General features: G+C 42.6%; 2 protein-coding genes across 2 annotated transcripts; both read left to right on the top strand.

Moving 5' to 3' along the window:
- The first annotated feature begins 553 nt into the window (after window positions 1-553).
- LOC134168931 (keratin, type I cytoskeletal 23-like) lies at window positions 554-11,063 on the top strand. The gene is made up of 8 exons (XM_062629092.1): window positions 554-1,040; window positions 4,620-4,702; window positions 5,873-6,029; window positions 7,613-7,774; window positions 7,863-7,988; window positions 8,721-8,941; window positions 9,841-9,872; window positions 10,538-11,063. The coding sequence occupies exons 1-8, from the start codon at window positions 624-626 to the stop codon at window positions 10,639-10,641; spliced, it is 1,302 nt and encodes a 433-aa protein (XP_062485076.1). The 5' UTR covers window positions 554-623; the 3' UTR covers window positions 10,642-11,063.
- Window positions 11,064-20,229: 9,166 nt separating this feature from the next.
- LOC134168927 (keratin, type I cytoskeletal 20-like) lies at window positions 20,230-24,385 on the top strand. The gene is made up of 8 exons (XM_062629087.1): window positions 20,230-20,790; window positions 21,549-21,631; window positions 21,779-21,935; window positions 22,204-22,365; window positions 22,448-22,573; window positions 22,729-22,949; window positions 23,321-23,361; window positions 23,845-24,385. The coding sequence occupies exons 1-8, from the start codon at window positions 20,368-20,370 to the stop codon at window positions 23,940-23,942; spliced, it is 1,311 nt and encodes a 436-aa protein (XP_062485071.1). The 5' UTR covers window positions 20,230-20,367; the 3' UTR covers window positions 23,943-24,385.
- The last annotated feature ends 841 nt before the right edge of the window (window positions 24,386-25,226 follow it).

The following is a 25,226-nucleotide window of genomic DNA, read 5'->3' as shown; positions in this document are numbered from 1 at the left end:
GATGGACCGCTGAAGGGACTAGCTGAGCATTACTCACTTTGGACTGCAAATGGCAAATGTTGGACAACCTCCTTAAAGCCGCTCACAGGCTGCAGCTGTGCAGTAGGTTAACAACAGCCTAATGGGATGTGCTTCGGGATTCACAAACTGTTGTAGTACTAGAGAAATACAACAGACAGACAGTGTCTTGAGAGCCCCATCCTCTCTATGTAGTCTGGAATGGCCGACCCTCTGCACCTCATACACAGAAAAACATAACATATTAACTGCAGGGCCAGAGAAAAGTCTGAGGCAGAGCTGATCCTGTTCCACACCTCCTGATTGGAGCCACACCTCACCATTATCATATGAAAAGAGAAAGAAAAAAACAAAACCAAAACAACCAAAAGGAAAGCAGCCCGGTATGTGGCTGAGATTCCAAATAACAACAGTGTGTGCAGCCTCATAAATGCTTCAGAATTGACCAAGAGGAAGCACGTTTCATGATGACACAATCTTGTTGCTGTAGTCATTCATCGAAGGGAAACTCCCACAGGAAAAGGCATAAAGCTGCTTAGGGAAGGCTAAGAAGCTGCTCAGCGGTAGTCAGTCAAACATTGGGTTAGATTCACACCAGAGCTAACATGAGCACCAGCCAAGGCCCTTTCCAATTTTCTTCTGGGTCCCTCAGGGGTAGTTCAGGGTGTGGTTTGGCCCAGCCAGGAACTGCTTTCAGACCGTCAAGTGCAGGTGGTGGTGCCAGCAGCACACAAACCTCCTTCTCCTCCGCCAGACCCCTCTGGCTGGCTGCTGGCGGAGGGGCACCTTGGGGAGGCTTCGGCGAGCACCATGGGGAAAGCATCTTCCTGGGTGGGAATGAGAAACAGACTATGCAAAACCTGAATGACCGTTTGGCTGCCTATCTGGACAAGGTCCGTTCCTTAGAGGCAGCTAATGCTCAGCTGGAAAGCTGCATCCTAGAGTGGCACAAGACAAAGTCTCACGGCAAGAGGCATGACTTCAACCAGTACGAGCAAAACGTCACTGACATGCAAAGACAGGTAAGTCACAGCTGCAAGTAACTGTGTCATTCTATGCTTTTTTAAGAAATCTGGGTGCTCATTTATGCTGATGGCTTTCCTTTAAAGAAAGTTAAATAAAACCTTTTCAGTGCTAGAAATACTAATGCAAGTGGGTACAGGACCTGGGCATGAACATTCTTCGGGCTCCAAAAAAGGAGAGTGGGGTACTATGAAGGAAAGAAAGGTTGCAGATGGCAAAGGGGGGGTCTGCAAGAGCTGTAGCATAAAGGGGTTAGTATGCTGCCAAGTGTTCATCTCTGTGCATGAAACTGTGGTTGGAGTAACTACATCTGGCAGAAGCTGGTATTTTTGACTGCACATGTATTCAAGCAACTTACAAAGCAGGCAAGCTGAGGAGCCTGCCTTCTTTCATGCGTGCTCTCTTTAGACTTACTGTTGCATTTTGGTTCTTTGATTCCTGTGGTGGCAGACAATGAAACTACAGGAGTTTTGGGTCCAATGAGCTTATGTAATCAGATGGAAAAATACTTCATTGTAATTAAGAAAATAGCAGTGACAAATTCCTTGTGGATGTTTTCACTATAATTAAAAGGAGAATTTCTGGTTCCTGCCAGTCGTTAATATTAACGTGCAACAGTAACTCTTTCAATCTCCCAAACTCACGTGTCCTCAAATTCAAGCATAGTATTAATCAGGATTCCTAATGAACATACTTAGCGCTGGAACCATCTGTGTGACTAATCAGTGTCATTAACTTTACACAGCCATACGGGGCAAAACCCAAAGGTACTCCAAACACGGTGCTTTGGTTTTCACTCTACTTTTTCTAACATGGTTACCTGGCATTCTCAAGACCCTAAGGAATGTTTTTCAAGAGGGTTTGGAGATGGCATTATCCCACAGCTTTGGGGACTAAGGCTGGGGACTTAATCAAACTCCCTGCTCGGTGTTAAATGTGTTGCCTCCAGGCAGAAGATGAGGCACTCCGACCACAGACAATGTGGAAGGAGAGCCAGAATTGTCATCACCTAGTGCTGTTTTAAGGATAAGGAAAGGTCATCTGTCTCCAGCCCTAGCACTTGAGCAGGGTTTTTTTTAATTGATCCAGAGATAAAAACTTGTTCATCGAGAATATAAATGTGTTCACATTGATCTGGCGTTCATAAGACTTAGGAAGACAGACAGTACGACTGAATAGTGCTGACTGCGGTAAAGCCTCACTTTTGAATAGGCTGTACCCAAACCACTTAATTTTAACCCTCACCACTTAAAGAGCTGTTGCTGGCTCTAGGCACCTGTGAGAGCTGAGGCTGTCCCGGCTGCAGTGCCCATGCTGGGAAGAGCTAGTGAAGGGTTATTTACAGGCGACAGCTCAGGGGTTTAACCCAGAATTTTTACTTTCTCTATAAATTATTGCAATTAGTACGTGACAGCCAATAAAATGAGTGAAAATACAGCATCTCATTATTAACCATAATTAAAGCAAGCATTAATTAAGAAGGTGAAACTAATGGAGGACATAAAATGAAATTGAGACAGAATTTAGGTTCCTGCATCCGATAACCCAGAACATCTATGATATACTGGCTGCCTAAAACTTGGAGGCACATAATCATCTGCATCCTGCATTTTGGTCCACGCTCTGCCCTGGATGCCTGAGTTCTGGACAAATGGGTCAGATGGAGCAACAAATTGCCTGACTCCAGCCTGCCTCCATTCAAACCCTGATACACAGTAAAACAGCAGCAGTTCTTCATGGGTCTCATTCAAAGATTGATACCACTAAAGCAGCAAACTGATTTACAGAACACTCAAGGAGCGAGGCCCAGTGCTGCTGGATAAAGGACACAAGAAGTCAGTGCAGGAAGGCTTCTTGATAAAACCCTGTTTGAGAAGGAATTTGAGTGTATTCCACGTATAATAACGTGTGAGTTCTTAATCAGGTTAGCTGTAAGTTTGGGGGTTGACATTAGTGATGCACCCATATTCATGAGGGATGTGGTGAAGAATTCTGTGCAATTCTAACCAGCTCAACAGCCACATGTGAAATGTGCTGTTGCTGGGATAGCAATGGGTGTCATCCAGCAAGTGACAGGACACTGACAACTGCTTTGATAGCAGACTCATAAAGCATTTCTGTAACTGTTGCTTTGTTGCTTTTCGATTACGAAATGGCACAAAGTGGAAGAACTCACATGTTGCTTCCTCAATGCCTTGTTACCTTCCATGGTAAAATACACCATTTTCTAGTGATGGAGTCAAGAATTGCCTCTTCTCTGACAACAAATTCCAGGCAGCAACACACGAAGGGGATTGTTACACTTCTTCAGCTGGCCTTGATCATGTCCCAGGGCAGGATTCGAGGTGTGCTGCTAATTCCTCAAGAATGTGCAGTCTGTTAACAGATTAGTGAAAACATTCCACAGGCACCTTCTTCTTTACAGTGAGACGTAAACTTTTGACACTTCAGGACAATTTTGTCATTTCCTCATTTCTCTGTGATTCATTTAGGTGTGGGAAGTCTTCCTCCAAGGTGCTGAGAGCTCTCTAAATGGCTAATGATTTCTGCACAGCCATAGCACACCTTGGGTTGCTATGTCAGTGCTGAGCAAAGGCAGCTCTTGAAACTGCAACCCTGCTTCTCCTTCCTCTGTGCTAGAAAAGGACACAACATCCCTCAGTTATCGGATCCTACTAATTATGTATCAGTTCCTCCTAGAATTCTGCCAGAGATTTTGACTGGAATACTGAGGGGGTTGCATTGAGACCTATAGTTCAAAGCTATTTGTGTTAACAGGGCCTACAAGCCTTTTCAGTGCCTGCAGAGTACACTAAGTGAATGATGCCATGCACTCTCTCCTGCAACTTTTAGGGCAATTATCAACATTCCAAAGCAAAATCAGAAACCTGAATTAATCCCTCCACACTGCTGGAGGATTCAATACAGTGAATAACAGGAATAGGTCAATAGCTGGATGGACCATGACAACCACATGCTAGCGTTATTCTCAAAATGACAATCATGCAACTCCAGACTAAGGCACATGGTAGACTGGAGGGCTCCTGCCATTCTTGTTGCACCACTGCACCCCACCACCACTGCAGCAAGGGGTCCCTGAACAGGCTTACTGATTAGCATGGGATTCATTACAGCATTTAGATTATATTCAGACACAACTTAATGATTCTCACTGAAATTTGCCCTCAAGATGACCAAGGCTGCTCTTCCAGCTATGCTAATCAGAAACAAAATCAGTTCACAAAAAAGAGAGGAAGACAGTGATTGTTATTCTATAATATCCTGTGAAGTTTGTGTAACATTATTCATACCCTCTATCTAGCCAGGAATAAGAGGACTCATTCTGCTTCATACCCAGAAAAATAAGACATAGAGGGAAGTAAGACTATAGACAAAAACTGCAGAAACATCTACGTGAATCAGGAAACTAAGCTGCTTTAATTCATGTATACTGTGTAACATGGGAATTCTACTATTTAGATGCTTCCTACAAGCAGCAGGGAGTCTAACCCAGCACAGATTATTCATCAGCACCATGGGGCAATGCTGAATCTCCTATTGGATTCTCTGTTTTCCAGATTGAGGATAGCAAGATCACCAATGCCAGTATCCTTTTACAAATTGATAACGCCAACATGGCATCTGAAGACTTCAGGCTCAAGTAAGCTCTTCTTTGGTTTCCTGATCAAGTTGGAAAGAGGGTTAAGCAAAATATGGCTTTTTCTAGATAACCCAATATGAAATTGATTTTACAGAGGTTTTCTGGTGATACTGGGCAAATAAAACCAATGTAGAACAGGAAAAGAATCCAGAAAGGATAAAAAGGATGCAAAACTCACAAACGATTGCTGAACAGTCTTGAGTCACCCTGTTTATGATACTTAATTCAGGTCCTGAAGAGCAGGTTTTACAGCAGACACTTGATACTTGTGACAAAAGGCACTTAAAACTGTCACCTGGGAATACAAATTAACCCTTGCCTGCACTGCGCTTCCCCTGTCCAGTCCCAATCCATTTCCTGTATGCATCACCTCTGCCGTCCAGCTCCGCAGGCAATACCTGTCCTGCAGTAACTTCTGCTTCCAAGTCTCCTCAGTCAGACGTCTCAGAGGTCACGAACATTTGTCTTATTTTCAACAGATGATGAGGAGCTATTAAATAATCTGCCAGGTTTTGGTGATATTGTAGCAAACCTAAAGCCTCTGAGCACTGCAGCTCTACCTGGCCTGGCCCTTCTTCCATTATCATTCAGTAGTGACACAAAAGGAAACTTGCAAAATGAGTCCGAGGGATTGAATGTAGACAACCTACCAGAGCCCACAAAAATGAAGTAAAGCGAGAGATTTTGAGGAGCAAAAGTGCTTCATGTACCCAAGGGAAGACATGGTGGTGTCTTTCTGACCACCTCACTACAAGTGGCAAACTGCAAGAGGTTAGAGAGGAATGTTAAGAGCTGGCTCCCATTACATTATCCCTGTTTTTTGAAGGACTGAAAAGTGACCAGTTTGGAAAAACTATAGCAAGCATTGATTGTTGATGCTGTTATCACATCTTCACTGGCAAACTTTTGAGAAGCATGCTCTCAAAGCTTTCACAGTGAATGTTAAAATGCAAAAAGCAAAATGAAAGAAAGAGCAATTATTTCCTATGGTACAGGAGGAATTGTGAGGAAGAAAGAAGCCCAGTAATGAAACCCATCTGATTATTAAGACTATACAAGAGTATTCAAAGAACATATTTTAGAAATAGAATGTGTTTCCTTGGGTGCTTTGTTCTCTCTAGTTCCCTACACAGAAGACTCAAGCAAGCTGACTTCTTTTCCCTCCCAAAGGTATGAAGCAGAGAAGTCACGCAGGCAGGGAGTGCAGCTTGATGTGGAGAACCTGCGGAAGGAGCTCGATGGCCTGACCATTATTACAACAGACCTGGAAATGGAAATCGAGGGCTTGAGAGAAGAGCACATCCTCAGGAGGAAAGGCCATGAGGAGGTAGGAAAAGTTCCACTTGGTAAAACCCTATCACATAAATCTTTGCTACCATGTAATTAACTTTGAGGAAGATCCACAGTCTATAAATGGGATTGATGATTCAGAACCAAACCGTGTTTCTACACAGGGCAATGATAGTCAGATGAGGCACAAACTTTGTGTGCTACTTTATCCACTAACCTGGGATTTCAGAGAGGATAACATTGCTGTATTTTCTCCCACTCTTTTCTAGTCACCTATCCACCTGTCATACTTAGCTAATAATATCTTACGTCTTTGACAGAAATGTCCTCAGAAATACTTAGATACAAATACACACAGATTGCAAGTAAGTAGGAATTATTACTGCTTGTTGGTGAGTTTTACTCATCACAGACTTTTTCCTCCACTCTGGATATATCATTCCACACAATCACAGAGCACAGAGGAGGGGCTGAGGTTGGAAGGGACCTCTCGAGTTCACATCAGCCAGCTGACCTGGCTAAACAGACCTTCATTCCAATAGGAATGGTTGCTGAAATCAAGTCAAAGGATTTACTCTTGCAAAACCCTGACCACAGTCATTAGATAATACTATTAATTATCCAAAAACACACCGCTCTGCATCCTCCTGGAGCTATAGCCCCGTGGGCCCTGTTATTCTCACATATACAATACCACTGCTTGACACTGTTTTCATTTTGCTTGATCGGACGTTGTTTTCAGTTATTACCTAAGGCAGAACCAAACATCCTACTCGGGATCTGTGGACTATTAGAATGGATAGTCGAAAGACGAGGGTTACACAGCAGCAGGTGAAGCTGCCTTTGGCTGTAGCATCCTTATATCCTTACAGCCAGCGATACTACTGAACAGCTGGAATAAAAGAGTTCTTGGAAGCAGGGCAACCACCAGAGACATCGGTCGGGCCAGTTGATCTGCATTTTGGAGGTTGTGATGTCTTGGTCTGCATTTTGGAGGCCGTGATGTCATACCCTGAAATGCTGCTTTGCCTGGGTGCTTGTGAAAATGGTACCTAGCACATAAGATTGTGCTACAGCAACAGGAATGTTCCCAGACCTGCTTGACTTGTCCTGTAATTATGTTGTTTACACAGTAATTATATGCTTTAATCCAATTATTCCTTTAACAATTACACAGAACTTTTACATTGCTCTCCTGTAAACTTACAGTTCCATAAATATTAACATACAGGGGAAGAAAGATGAAATTACTGTTAGATTTTCATCAAAGGTTTTGGGTTCCTAAGAGTTAAATAAATAAAAAATGGCAGTCCTTCAGCAAGCATGTATCTGCCAGAAACATCCTATGAAGAGATCTTCTCACATGGTTTTTATTGAGCTCTCTGGCACAGTTTTGCCAAAGGACCAGATGTAAGTCACTGGTTTAAGTCACGTCACAGTGTTATTCATATATCAATTCTCCAAAAAGCGTTAACTGAATATAGATAACAATTAACCTACCATAATGAAAAAGCACTTGAGATACTGTGAGAGGGCGGAACTGAAGGAGACAAGACAGGGATGAAAACTTTCCACCTTCATAAACAAGTTTGCTTGTTTCCTCTGCTAATATATGAATAGAACATGGAAGCAAATCGCTCATCACAAGACTTCAAAGTCAATGTAAAAGTAAACGCAGCACCTCCTGAAGACTTAGCCAAGATTCTAGCAGAAATAAGAGAAGATTATGAAGCCATCATTGAAAAGAATCGTCAAAGCCTGGACAGTTGGTACAAGGAACAGGTAATGGCTGTTTCCTGCTCCTGTCGCAGATGTTGCTGTATGTGACTGACCAAACTCAGAAAGCTTTTCTCTTGCCTTTGCTCCCTAGAGCACAGCGATGTCTCTGGCAGCAACCCCGAACCCAGAGCAGATACAGCGCAATGAGACCGAGATCAAGGATCTCACACGTACGTTACAGTCCCTGGATATCGAGCTGCAGGCACAGATGAGTAAGGTATCAACTGCAGACATCTCTGGCTGGTTACCTCATATATTCTCAGAAACAAGCCGTGAACCAATGCTTCATTCAAACCCACAGAGCAGCACAACTTCACTGTACTTATTAAAGTATCAGTGAAATTGCTGTGAAATTTGGACCACACTTCACTTTACCAGAATATGTAAAATAGATTTGAGACCATCGACAAGAAGGGGAAACTTTATGTCTCGCCTTAGAACAAAATAAAGAGATACTATCATGGGATAGCTGACTCCATGCTCTAGAAAGAAAAAATGACCTAGAAGTCAGATAGTAGTAAAAATTCATATTTATAACCCTTATTATAATACATGATATATATGAACTGTGAAAAATGGTGGGAAATCTTCAAAAGTGTTACTCAGCTCTTGTATGGTTCAAGCTCACATACTCATGGCTTGGAGACTTCAGAGTAATTCTGGGCAGTAAATGCAAGACAGACAAAGAGTCACCAGTTCCAGGGGCGCAGCCTATGAGCAGAACCACGCAGGGGTAAATCACTCAGGTTTTGCCTCTCATTATGCACACACGACACAGCCTTATGATCCTGCTGTCTTCACAGGAATAGTCATGCAAATGTCTGAGTGTTTAAATTACCACAGTCTTAATTTTGCAATCTTCTAGCTAGAGACCAAATTTGCTGGCATTTCTGCCTTGTGACTACCACATAAACACTAATCATGGTATTGGTATTATCTGCTCCGTCAGAAACACATGCTGGAAGATACCTTGGCTGACACTCGGAATTACTACGCTGTTGCACTTCAAAACATGCAGCAGATCATCTCCAAATGTGAGGAAGACCTAAGCCAGGTTCGTCATGACATTAAGCAGCAAAATAACCAATACAAGGTTCTTCTTGGGATCAAAACCCGCCTGGAGAAGGAAATTTCCACCTACCGCCTGCTGCTGGAAGGGAATGCTGACGGGTAAGGCAGAGCCGCCGGGACTGGAACAGATGAGAAGAGAGTTCTCATATTCGGGTTATTTATTTGTTTGTTTGTTTATGCTTAATCAAAGCTTGTGAGTTCCAGCCTACATCAAGGGTTGGTATTTTAATGGGATGGATCATAATAAAAAGCCTGAACCACTTGGTATACAGAGAAACCTGTATCCACGGGATTGGGATTAGCTAAATTAATATCACTTTTCATTAACGAAAAAAACAACCCTACATTCCCACAGCATGCCTGCCTCAGCAAAGGAGAAAATGCCAAGTTCAGTAAAATTCAGAGCCATTTCCTGTATTTCAAACAAATTCTAGATCAAAAAGAAGCCTGAAGACAAGTTTCAATTTTTTGTTTGGCTGGTCGCAAGCACACAAATGGGCAGAGCACATTCCGACACTGATGCTGGCTGCCCTCCCCACCCCTGCCCTGACTGAAGCCTCTGCTTGCAGCAATCCTGGAGCCTCTACTGCTTATTCTCTCACCTTGTATACAGAGTATTGCCTTCTTTACCCAAAATCAGAACAAGGAAGCTTAGCAGCCTTCAGAGCTGACAGTCTCAGAGAGGCAGCCGCACAGCACCGATTACAGGGTTATTTGTCAGAAACCAAAGGGGGATCAGGTTGAGGAACTCCTAACACAGGCAGAACAGGGCAGCTGCCCACAGCAGAACAACAGCCAGTGTCCACAGGACTGGCTTCAGGTCAGAGTATCCGTAGCTGAGACTGCCCCAAGAAGAAAATTTCTCGTGGTGTGAAAGCATTATGTTTGTCTTTTCCCGGTGGTGGGAGGTCTCCTTAGAATCAGGGAGCAGAAGGGGATGGAGAACTTTTGGAAATCAGCATAATCATTAATTTTTCTCTGTTTCATTATCTTCACAGGATCGCAAGAAAATGTGACGCAAGAGCTAAAGGTGAAAGCCCCCTATTTTGTTCTCCATAGACTCTCCATTATTGTTATTTCCAATCATATTCTACTCAGAATAATGCTACCCTTCCATGACTGAGCTGTGAAAGGTTTTCAGACCAGTTATTGTGCATGCAGGCCATATCAGAAAATAACTCCCATGATCCTGTGAAGGGCTGCACCTCAGAGCACATTCTGCTGGGGCTGCCCACTCATGGAGTACCTTCAGACTGACCTCTGCTACCCAAACACATGTGCAAAGCTCAGACTCAGGACTAAAGCTTTCATGGCATAGGAGGAGGCACAGAGACACTCCATTTAGTGACTAAAACTGTGTTAGGGCTTGAGAGCAAACAGTAAATCTGCATGTCTGGAAACTCACATTCCAGCATGAGCATGACCTACAGACATGTAGGAGAATCTGCTCTGAAGTTAGATTTGCATTGGCTGGGATGGAGCTGTGTTATTCATTGCCCTGACCTGGACAAGACTCGGGGTGACTTTCTGGCAGTACATTTCCCAAAGAGCAGTAATAAGTATTGACCTAAAGGGCAACACGTAAAGATAAATCAGTTGAGGAGGTAGCTGGTAAATGACTGTAAATGAAGCTTTCCCTGCATCAGCCTCTCTCAGCATTGCTTCTTGTCTAATTCAGCTCTCTTCTTCTTTCAGAACATGCTGGGCTGACCAAACGAAAGATCAAAGCAATTGTCCATGACAGTGTGAATGGGCAGGTGGTGGCTTCCACCATCAATGAGATCCACCACCAAGCATGAAGTAGAAAGCTCTGCTGACTCCTGGCTTTCTCGGCAGCCTGAGCTGCGACAACCCTTCTGTGCACCTATGTGCTGTATGTTGGTCTCCCTGTGTGTAAAACAGGGATCCTCTGTGAGCTCTCTCCTCCCATGGTGTGCAGCCCAATGATCAAAGGTGCCCTACAGAGTTGAGCTGATATTGTAAATTTAAAGAGCTTTTAGTCATCAAAATGCCAAAGAAAAGCTATTCAATGAAAATGACTGGCTGAGCTGGTAATATATGTATTATGCACATCTCACTGGGGCATGAATCTCCATCTGTGATTCATTTATTGCTCTGCAAATTAACTATAATTTAAAGTGAATAATCTCTCAGCTTTTCTCCTGGTCTTATGTTTCTCAGCATATACCTCACTGCAGCCAATAAATTCTTTTCCATTACTTGTCTGGTCGTTGGAATTTCCTATTTTGCTTTTTCTTACACATGCACCAGCCCCAAGTGGCAGGTTACTGACATAGGTCAGGATTGCAGAAATCTCATTGTTTCAGGAGGTATAAAACTGGAAGGGCACAACAAAGAAGACAAAGAAGACAAGAGGTGATACAAGGTATACGTGACATTTGCATAAGCAAAACTATTAGACTTCCCTATGTACAAGGTTTCAATGTCACCATTTAAAACAGCATTATCAGTAGCATTATTGTAAACTACACTCACTCTACTGCAGCAGTCACCTCAGAAACACCTCTTTGTTCTTCAGCTTTAGAGAAATTTTCTGCAGCTGCCTTTACACCCCTTCCTTCAGAGACCACAAACGCTTTTCCAGATACTCTCATTTTTTCTCACTGACACATTTAATTCAAAAAAAGCCATTTCAGTTATTTGCTTTCACATTAACATTCCCTGGGTTTGGTGATGGGCTCGGTGGTCAGGACAGACTGGTGTATGCAGCAAGTCCTATGGGCAAGGGAGAGGCCCAAATGCTTCAGCCAAGTTCAAGCTTCTTCCCCTTTCTCCCATCAGCCCAAGCACTGCTGAGCAGGAGACCCTCATAGGAACAGGAGAACTCCCAGTGATACACAAAGCCAAAAACTGAGCAAGAAAAAGAGGACTATTATTAGGCCTGTTAGAGGAAGACTGTAAAGGAGAACAAAGAGAACCAAAATGGAGCACAGTGAATGTCTGTACAGATTTGCATTCCAAAGTCAATGTCTGCATATAAACCAGTGTGTTCAGGGCAGTCTCATATTCATGAGCAAAACTGTCATTGTGCTCTTTCATACCCACTCCTAAGGCACTCTCAGACAGGATTCCCGCTCCCAGCTTTCCTTTGAAACAAGGCTTACAAAAGAAAGTGAAAATTTCAAAGAAAATGCAGATTTATTACAAACAAAGTCCATCTCCGTGATACAATGTTTTCCTACTGGCATGTTAGGACCAGCTCAGGATTCCCCTTTGCCCCCCCCCCCCCCAACTCTCCACCCTTGTTGCACAAAGAGATCCCAAAAGCATTGAATGGATTACCTAATGGTTTCTTTAAATTGGGTAAAACTCGTAGTACAGGATTAGTAACTCTTGGCTAATTAACAATGTCCTTCCTTATGGCTTACCAGATTCAACAAGCCAGACCTGGTGTTCGCATCATCTGGACAAAATATGCCCAGGTTTTCTTGAACTGTTTTCTCTGTTATTTAAAGCTGTATTCCTTTATCACGTTTACACAGCATAACCCCAGCGCTGTGATACAAGTAATTAGTATTATTTCCAAATCAAAGGGAAGTATCTCTGCTTTGTGCTAGGTTCTGCTCGTGCTAAACTACAAGGAAAGAAGGAAAAACAAAAAAAGGACATACTTTATAGAACACACCCGTCCTTTGTTAACATTCCTGAGCAATGCACTGCCTTTACTCATGCCCTGGTGTCCCCTCACACAGTGGTAGAGATGCTGCACACTCCGGTGTTAGGTCTGGCTACACTCCCAATGGCACTGGCCAAGCTGTAGCAGAATTCCCCTTCCACACCACTTCCCCGATGGCTTTAACCTCCTCTCACCCCTGTGCCGGTGCACTCTGTAATGGTCAGACCAGCACAGCTCACACTGACCTCACTGTCTGCTCTGTTTACAAACACCAGTACAGGGCCATAGCTCTAACACATGAAGTAAACCAGGCAGTCCTTAGGCATACACGCACTAGTTACACTACATTCTGGTTTCTAAATAAAAGCAGTATTCTGTGGCAAAAGTGGGTTATTTCTGGGGGATTTGTCATGGCTTTAGAGTACTCTGTAGAACTGCGATTTCCTTTCTGTTCCAGTTTTTGATACCACGTCCCCTGCCACATGTTCCCCTGTATCCAGTGATTATTCAGTATTTCTGAACTTGTGTTCTGGCAGATAAGCTATGCTTTTCTAAATGTATTAGGGTATGTCTGCACCCTACATAATAACTAATGATACTTATATTTACCACTTGCATGCACTGGTACCATTCTATTCTCATAACATGCCGAGAGATGAAGTTAGGGAGATAATGAAGGGGGGTAATATTATCATTCCCATTTTATTGCTTGAGAAACTGGAAAAGAGATGACACAAGTTGCTCAAGGCTGCAGAGAAAGTCACTGATAGCGACTAAATGAGACTTCATCACTTCACAGCTTCTACTTACCCAGCTATTAGATAATATAACTTCCCCAAGAGCCATTCTCTAGTTACTGCAATGCCTTCTGTACCTGATGGCAGGTAGAGAGAACTTGATGGATTCATTTCTAGCATGTAATGCTGGGCAAGACGCTGCACACTGATGATGTTCTTCAATGTACATGTGCCAATAGCCCTACTCATCAGTCCATACGGAGCACTGGGCCTGGGTGCCTTTGGTGATGCTGTACTGTTTGTGGGACTTTAAAAAAGAAGTGGCGTACATGTTCCCTTCTGTTTGTCTCAGATCAGCGTCTTGAAGGAAAGGAAACCTTAAGGAGTGTGAATCTGTATTACTTGAAAAATAGTTTCATTAATTCTTGCAGTATTCCCAGCTCTCCAGTAGCTGGGATTTATTCTACTTCAGTATTAAATATACACAGAAGTGTTGTTTCAACATCAAGGCCGTGACTGACCCAGACCCAAAGAAACTGCAGTTCTAAAAGTCTGAAGTATCACACAAAATAACCTGCTTAAGGTGAATGTATACCATTTCCCATAAATGGAATAGGATAACAAAAAAAAACATCAAGAGAAGAGAATGTCCTTTCTAAGTCTAAAGGAATGATGTAACAATACTCCTGCAAACTAACAAGCCACAGGAGCTCACAGTCTATAAAAGGAGGCTGAAACCATCCGCATTCACAAATCACTGCTTGTAGTTTCACCTGCCATTTAAGGAAGTCCTGCACTAAATAATCCTCCAAGGTGATTTATAACAGACTTGACTGCACTCCAGGACATGTATGAGTCAGAGCTCATTTCACTTGTAGAAATGGTAAAACTTATTAAGCTGTATTACAATACGCAGCTTTGGTAAGTGAATTGTTGATCCCCTGGAAGAAGTCTGCAATGAGGTAATGCCACAGTGGTTTGTGCTATTAATCACACATTCCTTCTGGTGATGTGGCCACACACTGGCAGGTTTCTTTCTTATTTATGAACAAGACATTTCTGTAGAATGCAAAATTTCTGCTTTCTGCTGCCTTGTTAATCCAGGTGCAGAGTTAATGAAGTCGTTTCAGAAAGAAGAAAAGAGAATCCAGCATTTATAGCACTGCTAAAACCACCGTTCACATGCTATTATTGAAGGAGAGAGAACAGGTAGAAGAGCCGGTAAAACATTTCACAATGTCCACACCCTGACCTATAAAGGTTTCTACAGTTTTGCTGGGAGATGCCTGGTCCTGTGGATGAATCATTTAGAAAAGGGAAGGATCTATAAACAGCGAAGCAAGGGAAGAATAAGGCTTGAGAGGCCTGCACCCCCCATCCTCCTCATGTCCAGACTTATGCGCCAAAAGCATCTTAACTATTGACTGTACTCGTACTTCTGACTCTGAAATGACACGTGAATTTTCAGTATGCATTGCTTCCTCAGAATTCCTTCCTCAGTCCATTTTTTCATTCCTTCTCAATCCGGATTCTGAGGTACTTTTAACTGTATGACCACAATGAAATGAGCCTCTTAAGCCACACATCCAGGGGCTGGCATAAAAAAATGTTTGCCCAAATATTGTATTAAACAGAAGCATCAACATCTTACAGTCTGCTGCCCCTGTGACAGCAGCTCATAGCACTAGACATGACCTAATGGTAAAGCAGGTGCATGGCTGCTCCTTCTGGACATATTAATTTGCCTTTTGAAAGTCTGAATATGCATCAGAAGCTTAAAGGCATAAAATCATAACATCAGCTGTGGCGAAGGCACTTTCAATAACTATCTAGACTTCAGGGGTAATTGTTTTTTGCTTCCCAACATCCTAAGGACAAGTCAAAAGGACATTTGATAGGCTGTTATTAGGCCCTATAGAAAGCAATGAAAATGAGGAATATCATTTGAGAAACACGTATTCGAGTTGAGAGGAATAATTATTTGGTGCAGGCAGGGAAAAGAAGGAGGAACAAACCAGCTGCAGTAGCTGCCAACTCCACAGTGCTTCTCTGGAGCAGACACTCATAGTCTGCTGCTCTTAGAGACAAAGTCCCCGTGCCGGCTCAGCCCTGCAGCACACACACAAGACATTAAAGCATGAAATGCATAAAACAAACACACTGGAAGCAATTCAGCTACCAAGACATTCTGTGAGTTTACACGTTCCACTGGAAATAACATTGCTGCTATGCAGGAAAAAAAAGAAGTAGAAACAAACCCAAAGAAACCTTTTCTTTCATGTCTAGAGTTTACTGCTCACTAAAAATTAAGATACTCAAGCATTAGTCATAAAGGAAGGGGCATAATTCAAAGGGATAATGCACATACCCATCCTTAGAAATTCAGCTTTCAAGATTTAGACAGCTGTATAGGACTTGCTGCCACTGCTTACAAGCTCACTGCCATACACAAGGCTAAACTCCCGTAATTACAGCTCGTGGCTGGGAAGAGAAATATTACTTCAAACATTTGGCCGCAAGAGTTATGCAAAATATTTTTCTTCTGGATACAGGCGCAGAAAAGTGGGTAACATGTGAAATCCTGTTATGTAACCTGTGAATTTCATTAACCGCGCTCAGGCCCCGGCACGGAGCCTCCCGCGGCAGCAGGCACCCCGCAGATGGGAACGCGGAACTCCTTCCGAAGGCGTGTGCTGGCCTCTAGTGACAACCGGGCGGACACACACCGGGGCAGCGCTGCGGTGCATCCTCTCCTGTCGGTACGGGCGTCCTCTGCGAGGCTCCTAGGACAGTGTCCAACTGGAAATCTGCTCAAGTATTTCTGTAATGGCCATTCCCAAAAGCGCACAGCCTTCTCCAGGGCAGTACCGCGATGGATTTTCAGCCTGTTTTCATTCTTGCCCTGTTGCTGTTTGGATACTTGGTACACAGATCCTGAACCTGGGACAGTATTTCTGCCCAGGCAAAACCCCCTGACAATTTTACCCTGTAAATATACCCTTGAAAACAAAAGGAGTGATTCTCCCGGTTCGGGGGTTCCGACATGACCCAAGTCAGGTCCCTAACACACAAGGTCTGGGTTTTATAAAAGCTAGCAAAAAGAAAATGGGACACAAAGGTGAATACAGGCAGGACAGTGTGTGAGTGTGTGTGACTGTCTCCTCTGCTGTACTATCAGTGTGTGTGACTGCCTCCTCTGCTGTGCTATCAGTGTGTGCATATATTTGCACAGGGCCATGAAAATCCTATTTGCTTACTGAGCCAGATAAATAGGTAATATTTTCTCACGCATACGGAGCTATTCCAACATTACAGAACTGAGAAAAGCAGGAAGCTGGAATGTTCTGCAGCTTGCTGGCTTTCTCATTCCACTGAGCCCTCAGCTGCCCATTAACTTCTACAAGGGGAAAAGATCTGCCTGGCAGTCTGTTAGATTGTATTAGAGCTGATACTAATGATCCTTTTAGGGGAGAAAAAGAGAAGGTTCATTTGTATGGCCTGGAGCTGTTGTTGTTGGCACTGAAATGTGATCCTACTGCAGGAGAGCAGCCGGGACGGGAAAGGCAGCTCCTCACTTTATTTTCAGCCTGTGGCTGGGGAAGGACGTAACCAACCCCTGCCTTATGCATCGCTCCAAGATCTGGAACACATCTTCCAAGTATCATGCTATTTGATTTTAAGTTTGTTTTCGGGATGGAGGATTGTCCTAAGTACTTATTTTTTCATTCATTTCGAAAAATAATAATTTTAAATAATATCTACATGAAAAATTCACTCAGATTTTCCCCTGAAAGCTCATCTTACAACTGCTCCCTTGACTGTAAGCCACTTGTCTGGCACAGATCAGGAAGTAACTTCTCACAAGTAAGTTAAGAAGAGGAGGGGAATTTCTCAGACACAGAAGTATTAAATACTGAAATATGGCTGGAATATTGAACAAGGAATTCCTCTTCCTGGACTGGACACTGTACAGTGGAAGCCCTTCAGGACTGTATTGTCAGAGATCTTTCAGATTCAAATTCTTATGACACAAAATCTAAACTGCGATCAAGAACACAGTTATAGTGACATATAAGTGGTCACCAGGTTTCCCTTCTGGGCTGGGTCATCACTAAAAACTGAACTCAGGCTTTTCTTTATTTAAATCCTTCAGTCAGCCAAAAGACAAGCGATGTTTCACCTAAAGGCAGCCCAAATGCAGAACCAAAGCCGGGTGTGTCTTTTTTCCTTGAGCTCTCAAGTCTGGTTACCCATGACTGGTTAGTGAAGGTGAGTAATACTAAACGGCATGCACATATTATCATAACCCTTCAAGACTTATTTTTGCTGCTCTCCAAGACACAGTAAACTCATGTCTCACAGGTGATATTTCAATTGATTACTGTTGCCATGAATGTTTTATCAGTACACACAAACCATTCACCAAGCACGTCACTGACAGGAAATGTTACACATGGTCAGGGATTGTCCTCTGCAGAGCATGCACAACCCAGTTGTGAGTAGGAAACTGTGCTGCTGAACTAAAGCACCAGCAAAGGGTTAACGGCACTTCTTCAGCACTGACCAAAACTGCAGACACCAGATGTTTTTAGATTGCTCAACATCGATTTGAATGACTTACTGTTACAACCAATATCATTTAAAAACAGTAACAGGAAGGCAGCCCATGTTCTTGCAGATAATACCTGGGCATAGTCCACCCTCCAATGGAGCTGGTGGCTGCTCCCAAGGATGGAGCTGTGAGGAGCCGCTTGCCCTCAGCCCACCTGGGCCTTACCTTGCTCCCAGCTACTGGCATAGGTACAGCCCCTGGTGTGCACTCCTACAGTCACCAGTGATTTATACAACCCGTCACAATATTCCATGAAAAAAACTATTGAAATAAGAAAACAAACCAGGAGCAAAGCCCACCTCTAGCGTGAATGATGCCTATCCTGGTCTTCATAATATTCTTACAAATATTCTGGCTCATTTTTTAGAACAGATGCATCCACAAAATGTTAAGTCCAGAGAAACTGTCACTTAACAATTTGGAGAACGCTAAGAAAATTAAGCACAATAACCTGGGTGTCTGCACAACACGAGATCCGTGTTTCCAGTTGCATTCACCTGGAGCACTTTTGCTTAACAGTCAAGAGAATTATGGAAGGAAAATAACTGTTGAAGTTTCAGCTTGACCTAAAGTACCAGATCCAGAACACAAGGCAAACGCCTGCCCTAATCCTGATTCCATTTCAATTCAGATCACTGTACTGGTGAAGTCAGAACAAAGTTTAAGGAATGTTTAAGTACCAGTGAATTTTACTTCTCTGTCAATCTAAACTGTATTTTTACGCTAGTCTTACATTTCTAAATAGTATCCAGCTTCTGTATATTTCAAGCATCTGCACTAAGGTACCAACACACACAGATGGCTTTTGCTATTCAAACTTCACAGTTGCTTCTCTATACGGAGCTGAGATAGCTGTGAATACACAGATTAGGAATTTGACCCACACACAAAAGCCAATCTCGACCTGTTTGCATTTCTAGGCAAACATGAACATTGATAACCTTTGCTATTTGCTCACAAAAAATAAAAAAAATAATTTAAAAAAATGGAACTTTCAAGTGGTATTTTTAGGAAAAATACCATCCAGGTAACATGGAATGTAATTTTACTAAGTATTAAAAAGACAAAGAAGAATGTTTACTTTATCATGAAACACTGCCAGAGATGTAGGCAGTGAAATGCAGAGCCAAGAGACGGAACTGTAGCAAGATCTCTTGCTGTATTCCTCTTGAAGCTCTAGAGGTATAAACTCTGCCCTACTAACACGACCAATTCTTACTCAGTCTGAGTATTTTTAATGAACCAAAGATTGAGTTTCTATAGTGACAGGCCAAATGATATGACTAGTGTACTTTGGTTTCAACTGTCATAAATGTTTTTCATTACCAGTTACACCCAAAGAAGTTCAAGGTCCACAGACAATCCACAGCATCCTGCTGCAGTAAAGTCCTGCCCTGAATCCTAATCACTTTGGCCTGGCAGATGCCTGTTCTCAGAAGAACCAAGTACAACAGCTTCACTCTTTGCCTTAATATCCCAGGTTAGGCGTTCTCAGAAACCTGAGGATGCTTCCAGTATACAGTTTAATGCCTCCAAAGCTTAGTATCTCACCAATTTCCTTGCCCCGAGGTTGAATAGCAGCTGTGCTCACCAGTACAAGCAATATGTGTTCATTGTTCTACCTGATATTAATGATACACTGAAGTACTGGCAGTGCAATGGAAACTTGTTCTGCTCTAACTTGGGCTTCCAGGAGGGCTGGTAGTCATTATGCTGAAAGCTTGATCTCAACACCTCCTATTGCTCTGTGGCCCTCAGTGGCTCATACGTGAACTAAAGTGGGCAGTGAAGATTTTAACTACTCCTGTTCTTATTACTTTATCTATAGACAAAGCAATAATCTCTCTGCTTAATTTCAACTGTATTGAAAGACAGAGTTCATCTGGTAACAGTTTCCTTATACTAAATGAATGCATATTCAATGCAAGCCAACTACAGCATTCACCTTCCAATTACAGTTTGAATAGTGGCTTGTGCCTGCTAGAAAATGAATTAAAGTGGTGGGTACAGATGCCTCCATTCTAGTAATTTATACACTGTCCTAGGCTATCCTGAGGCCCAAACTGTTTCTTACTCAACAGAAATATATTCTTAATTGTGCATATAAATATTTTAAGTCTCTTGTCACATATAGTCAACTCTCATTTTGATTTCATATACTGCAGATGGGTGTAAGAATCAGCTTGTTTGTTCAAAAGAACTATAGAGGGTATGGCTGCAGGTACACTGTTATAAATGATTCAACAGTTTATTTGTGCTTTATCTGTTATTCCAAATGATAACAAAGCAAGCCAAACTACCTGGGGAGCTCTTCTCAAACACAGAGAACAGCTGAAAACCCCGGTACTTCATATGGAGTGTGGGGGCAATAGGCTGTGCTGACACCGGTTGCATTGTGTGTCAACAGAGGTGGGGTTTGTAACTATTGTGCTTCCTCTTTGCAACACAGTATAAAGGTTTACAGAGCACACACTGCTCTTCACTGCAGCTGCTCTCTGTGCCGACTGAGCTGTTCCAGTTCAGAAGACAAAGAACCCCAATGGCGTTCTCTACCAGAAGCTCCCAGTGGGGTACAAGCAGCCGCTATCAGCCCCCAGCACCCAGCATCAGTGGGCTGACCTCCCGGCAAACAACCATCCAAAGGATTCAGGCACCCAGTGTCTATGGGGGGGCTGGCGGCTACGGCACCCGCATAGCCAGCAGCACCAGCTACGGGCAAGGCTTCGGGGGAAACTTCCAGCTGAATATTAGTGACAATGATGTGCTGCTCACCGGCAATGAGAAATCAACAATGCAAAACCTAAATGACCGTTTGGCTTCGTACCTGGAAAAGGTGCGCTCGCTAGAAAGGGCGAACTCCCAGATTGAAAAGCAGATCAAGGAGTGGTATGAGAAGAACACCACAGACATAAGGCATGACTACAGCTCATACTTCAAAACCATTGAAGAGCTCCAGAATAAGGTAAGATATCACACAGCCATCCTTAAATCAATGAATTGCAATTATTAGAGAGATAAATAATAATCTACTGTAGAGAATGTACGTTCCCAAACTGCAGCTCTCTCAACTATGAAAAACAAATGCTTTACTTTGCTCAGATACAAATTAGTGTCAGATTTTACATAATCCATAATATCAGATACATGCCTGCAGATGTGAGCAATCTCATACAGGGAAATTCTTTGAATGGAAATGAACTAATTGTATTTGCCTTGTGGGATTTACATATTTAAATCTAGTTTAGCACCTGTCAATTCCGAAGTGGCATTTTTTAGAAAAGAATGCCAAAGGCTCACAAAAAAGGAGAGCTCACTACTTGAAATAGTGAATTCCTACTATAAACAATAAAATACCCCCACAGAAGTCAGACTGTGATTCCAATGAATCAGACTTTGTCAGACTGTGTTTCCAAAGAACTTCCTTAAATCTTCCCCTTGCACCTTTCACCAGTTCCTTTTCCTATCCTTTGAAGGTAGATCCCTTCCAAAAACCAGTTCATCCCAACCGTTTTATATACCTATTTATGACAGGATAATTTGTCTTTTAGAGAACCCTAATTCCTTCTATGTACTTCAGAGGGAACTCAGCTTAAACCTAGAGGACTAACAGACAGCTAAAGTTAAGCGAGACGAAGACCAAATGCAGTATTTATTTCCAGAAATGGATCAAGTGTGCATTTATGTGCAAAGATTCATCACTTTTCATCCACCCCTTTTCAGATTGCTGCCGCACAACTGGAAAATGCAAGGCTTGTTCTGGAGATTGACAATGCCAAACTGGCTGCTGATGATTTTAGACTGAAGTAAGTTCCATGATCATTTCATAAATTCTTTCATGCTTCTCTTATTCATGAAAAAGAGAAAACTTACAGGGAAGGGTGCAGTAGCTACTGATTCATTTACACCAACAGCTGCATTTTCATGTTGACAAAACAAGCCTTATTTTACAGGTATGAGAATGAACTCTTGCTCAGGCAAAGCGTCGAGAGTGACATTAACGGCCTGCTACGTGTCCGTGATGACTTGACTTTGACAATATCTGACTTGGAGTCCCAGATTGAAAGGATGAATGAAGAACTGATTTTCCTTAAGAAGAACCATGAGGAGGTGAGGACAGCTGAACAGTGTCCGGGAGACATGTGTTTTAAGCGCATGAATAAGGTCAGACTCACTAGGAACAGGAAAATCTTCCCAGTTAATCTGAAGGAATATTACATTTATGGTGGAATTCAGCTTCAGATTAGCACATCAAAATGTACGTACCTATTCAAATAGTATCTCTGTGAATGGACCTATGGCTCTATTATAATCAGCTTCCAAAATTCGGATAGAAAGTTCCCTGTGGCTTATGCTAATACAACCCTCCTTGCTGCAGGATGTTGACAGACTGCGCAAACAAGCGGGGGGCTCAGTTAACGTAGAGGTGGATGCTGCTCCAGGCATAGATCTCGCAACTATGATGGAAAACATGAGAAAGCAATATGAAGAAATGGCAGAAAAGAACCGTCAAGAAGCCAAAGAACGGTTTGAAAAGCAGGTAAGGTCGATTACCTACACATCAGCAAGAGCCCCAGCCATGTCTAGGTGTGGTTTGCAGTCCCTCTGGTTTTGCATTTCAGACAGAAGAACTGAACCAGGAAGTAGCGATCAACTTTGAACAGCTGCAAGCCCAGAGGAGAGAGGTCACTGACCGGAGACAGATCTTCCAGGGGCTGGAGCTGGAACTACAGTCCCAGCTTAACATGGTAAATGACAGAGTTTACTTGAAATAAGTACTGTGTTTAGTAGACTGCTACATGGGTAAATATAGAAGCCAAGAGGCTTTTCAATCCAAATGTTATGTTAACACAAAAATGTATCCTCTTGAATAATACATCTCTGTTCTCTCCCTGGGCTGTAGAAAAAGGCTTTAGAAGACACTCTGGCTGAAACTGAAGCACGTTACAGTTATCAGCTAGCCCAAATACAAGAAACAGTTGCCAATTTAGAGGCCCAACTGAGGCAGCTCCGAGCTGACATGGAGGGGCAGAATAACGAGTACAGCGTACTGCTGGACATCAAGACTCGCCTGGAAATGGAGATCGCCACGTACCGCCGGCTGCTGGAAGGAGAGGACATCGGGTGAGGAAACACTCGCACTTTGCTTATCGCTTTAGGTTCATGGGACAGCAAAGAACACTGCAAACACTGTCTGCAGTCCCGGCCAGTGGAAGTGTGAACCCTGCCAGGATTCTGCCTGTTCAGCTGTTCTGGCCATATCTGCATGAGCTGAAGTCACAGCACTGCAGAAACAAGCCTGCACATTAAGTTCACCTATAGTTTATACTTAAACTTAGCAAGTTTAACAGAGAAAGCTCATTTAAACACCTGGTTAAATGTCTTGATGAAAGGATATTACCTGTCCTGATCAAACACACAGGATGTGTACAAGGAGGTTTCTGCAGTATGCTAGGTGCCATCTATTTATATTTTTTAATTTATTATTTGAACAGACATTTCCAAGTGGATGTATCTACAGCAGAGGCTGAGAAAGGTATGTTACACCAACTTCCTTATCTTTTAATGGCTGCCTGTTGAAATGTTATGGAACTAAGTAGCCTGATATAAATAAAACAAGACAGTTTCAGAGCAAACAATCAACCAGTGGAACCACTGGAATCAACCACGAACTGATAAACTACAGGGATTACAGAAATCCAGGTTAACAGCAAACATACCCATTCCAGGGTAAGGCAATTCCTAGGTTTTAGGCCTACAGCTCTGTGCTAAACAAGCAAAACTATCAGGAGGGATAGAGAGATATTCAACACAGTGTCCGCCACATTATTTTGGGTTACACAGAGGATGCTCAGAGGAAGAGCATTCATGTTGTAGGTACCTCAAAAGGTGACTTCACTGTACCTGCGCACTGAAAAGGTGCCTTTATCTATTTTCTCATTGCTGGGATTATTACAGCGATGTTATTCTGTCAATGGAGACTGCACTGCATTAATTCTCTGTTCAAATTCATTACCAGAATCAAGTAAAATTAAGAAGATCAAGACAATCGTTGAAGAGGTGGTTGATGGCAAGGTGGTCTCCTCTCAGGTCAAGGAGTTTGAAGAGAAAATGTAAATGGCACCAGCAGAAAGGAGATGGCCTTGGAACGTCACGGAGCTGATATCAAAACTAAAAGACAGACCTTTATAAAGAATCCAATGCAATTCTCCCTAAAAAACGGAAGGGTTGAAAAGCCAAACTATCACATCTCAATTTCTTTTTTTTTGTGTGTGTGTGGGAGTGTTAATAAAAATCAGTAAGTTACAAAGTACAAGATTTTGGGTTTACTTACATAGTGACTAAATACATTGATAAAAACAAATCAGCATGCTCTCAATGTGTACCTGCTTCTAAGAAAGAGAAAAACTGAGGTATTAGGTTTTTAGTTACATTTAAAAATCTGCTCAGTAAAAACTAGAAAGTCAAATGCCTTCTAGCAGGGGTTTACCAGAGCTTTTCAAATCATCTAAATAGACTTCACAAAAATACCAACACAACGCTCACTGGTGGAGTTCCAAAGCACCAAAGATGGTAAGGGTCATGAGATGAAAACATGGGACAGAATCTACTGCTGTGCTAAGCAAACTGGAGACTGTCACAGGCTCGGCTCTAAGTACGAGGAGAACTTTTCCCTGGTGTTTTCACACAGCTCACTTCATCAACCGGTGCCTTGAGTTTTCTCACACTTTCAACATATGGATAAATGAGAAGTTTTTAGAAGAGAGCTGCTATTTCTGAAACCTTGATGGACACCCCCTCAAAACAAAAGGAATTTACCAGATAGAGATGATACACTAAGATGCTAGTTTAATTGTGACCCAAAGTTTAGCAATCTGTTTTTTTCTTATGTACCAGCACATATAGATTTGTTTTTAAAAAATGCATTCAAACGTTGATTCAGTGCCCTTTTTCTGTACTTGAACTACCATTCAAATGTAATGCAGCTTCACTTCAGTAAAAACTGATTTTTAAATAACCACAAAGTGTCAATTTGCATTTCTTAATACATTAAAATGAAATAAAGATATTGGAAAACCTATTTATTGTTTTTCAGTCTCTGTGAATGTTCATATCCCCAGGGGGTAAAGCAAGCACCGGTATTTTACCAATAAGACTGTTTTTGTCTTCCAGTTCAGCAGTGAAAGGACCTCGGTTCACCAACTCGGTTCAACCTTCCCTCCACACCTGCATGTCCCCTATCCCCTGTGGGCAGGCTCCTGATGCCTCACCCAGCTCCTCACTCCAAGGACTCCACACTTTCCTCTTGACAACATAAACACAAAACCCTTTCCTTTGAAATCTCACCTGCCCAGTGTGTTATTTACCGTACAGAAACACCTGCCAAAGGAAATAATGCTT

Source organism: Pezoporus occidentalis, unplaced genomic scaffold (assembly GCF_034315485.1).
Source record: "Pezoporus occidentalis ecotype Australia unplaced genomic scaffold, CSIRO_AGI_Poc_V1 ctg328, whole genome shotgun sequence".
Lineage (NCBI taxonomy): Eukaryota > Metazoa > Chordata > Aves > Psittaciformes > Psittacidae > Pezoporus > Pezoporus occidentalis.
The sequence above is the reverse complement of the archived record's forward strand: the minus strand, read 5'-3'. Positions and strand labels throughout refer to the sequence as shown.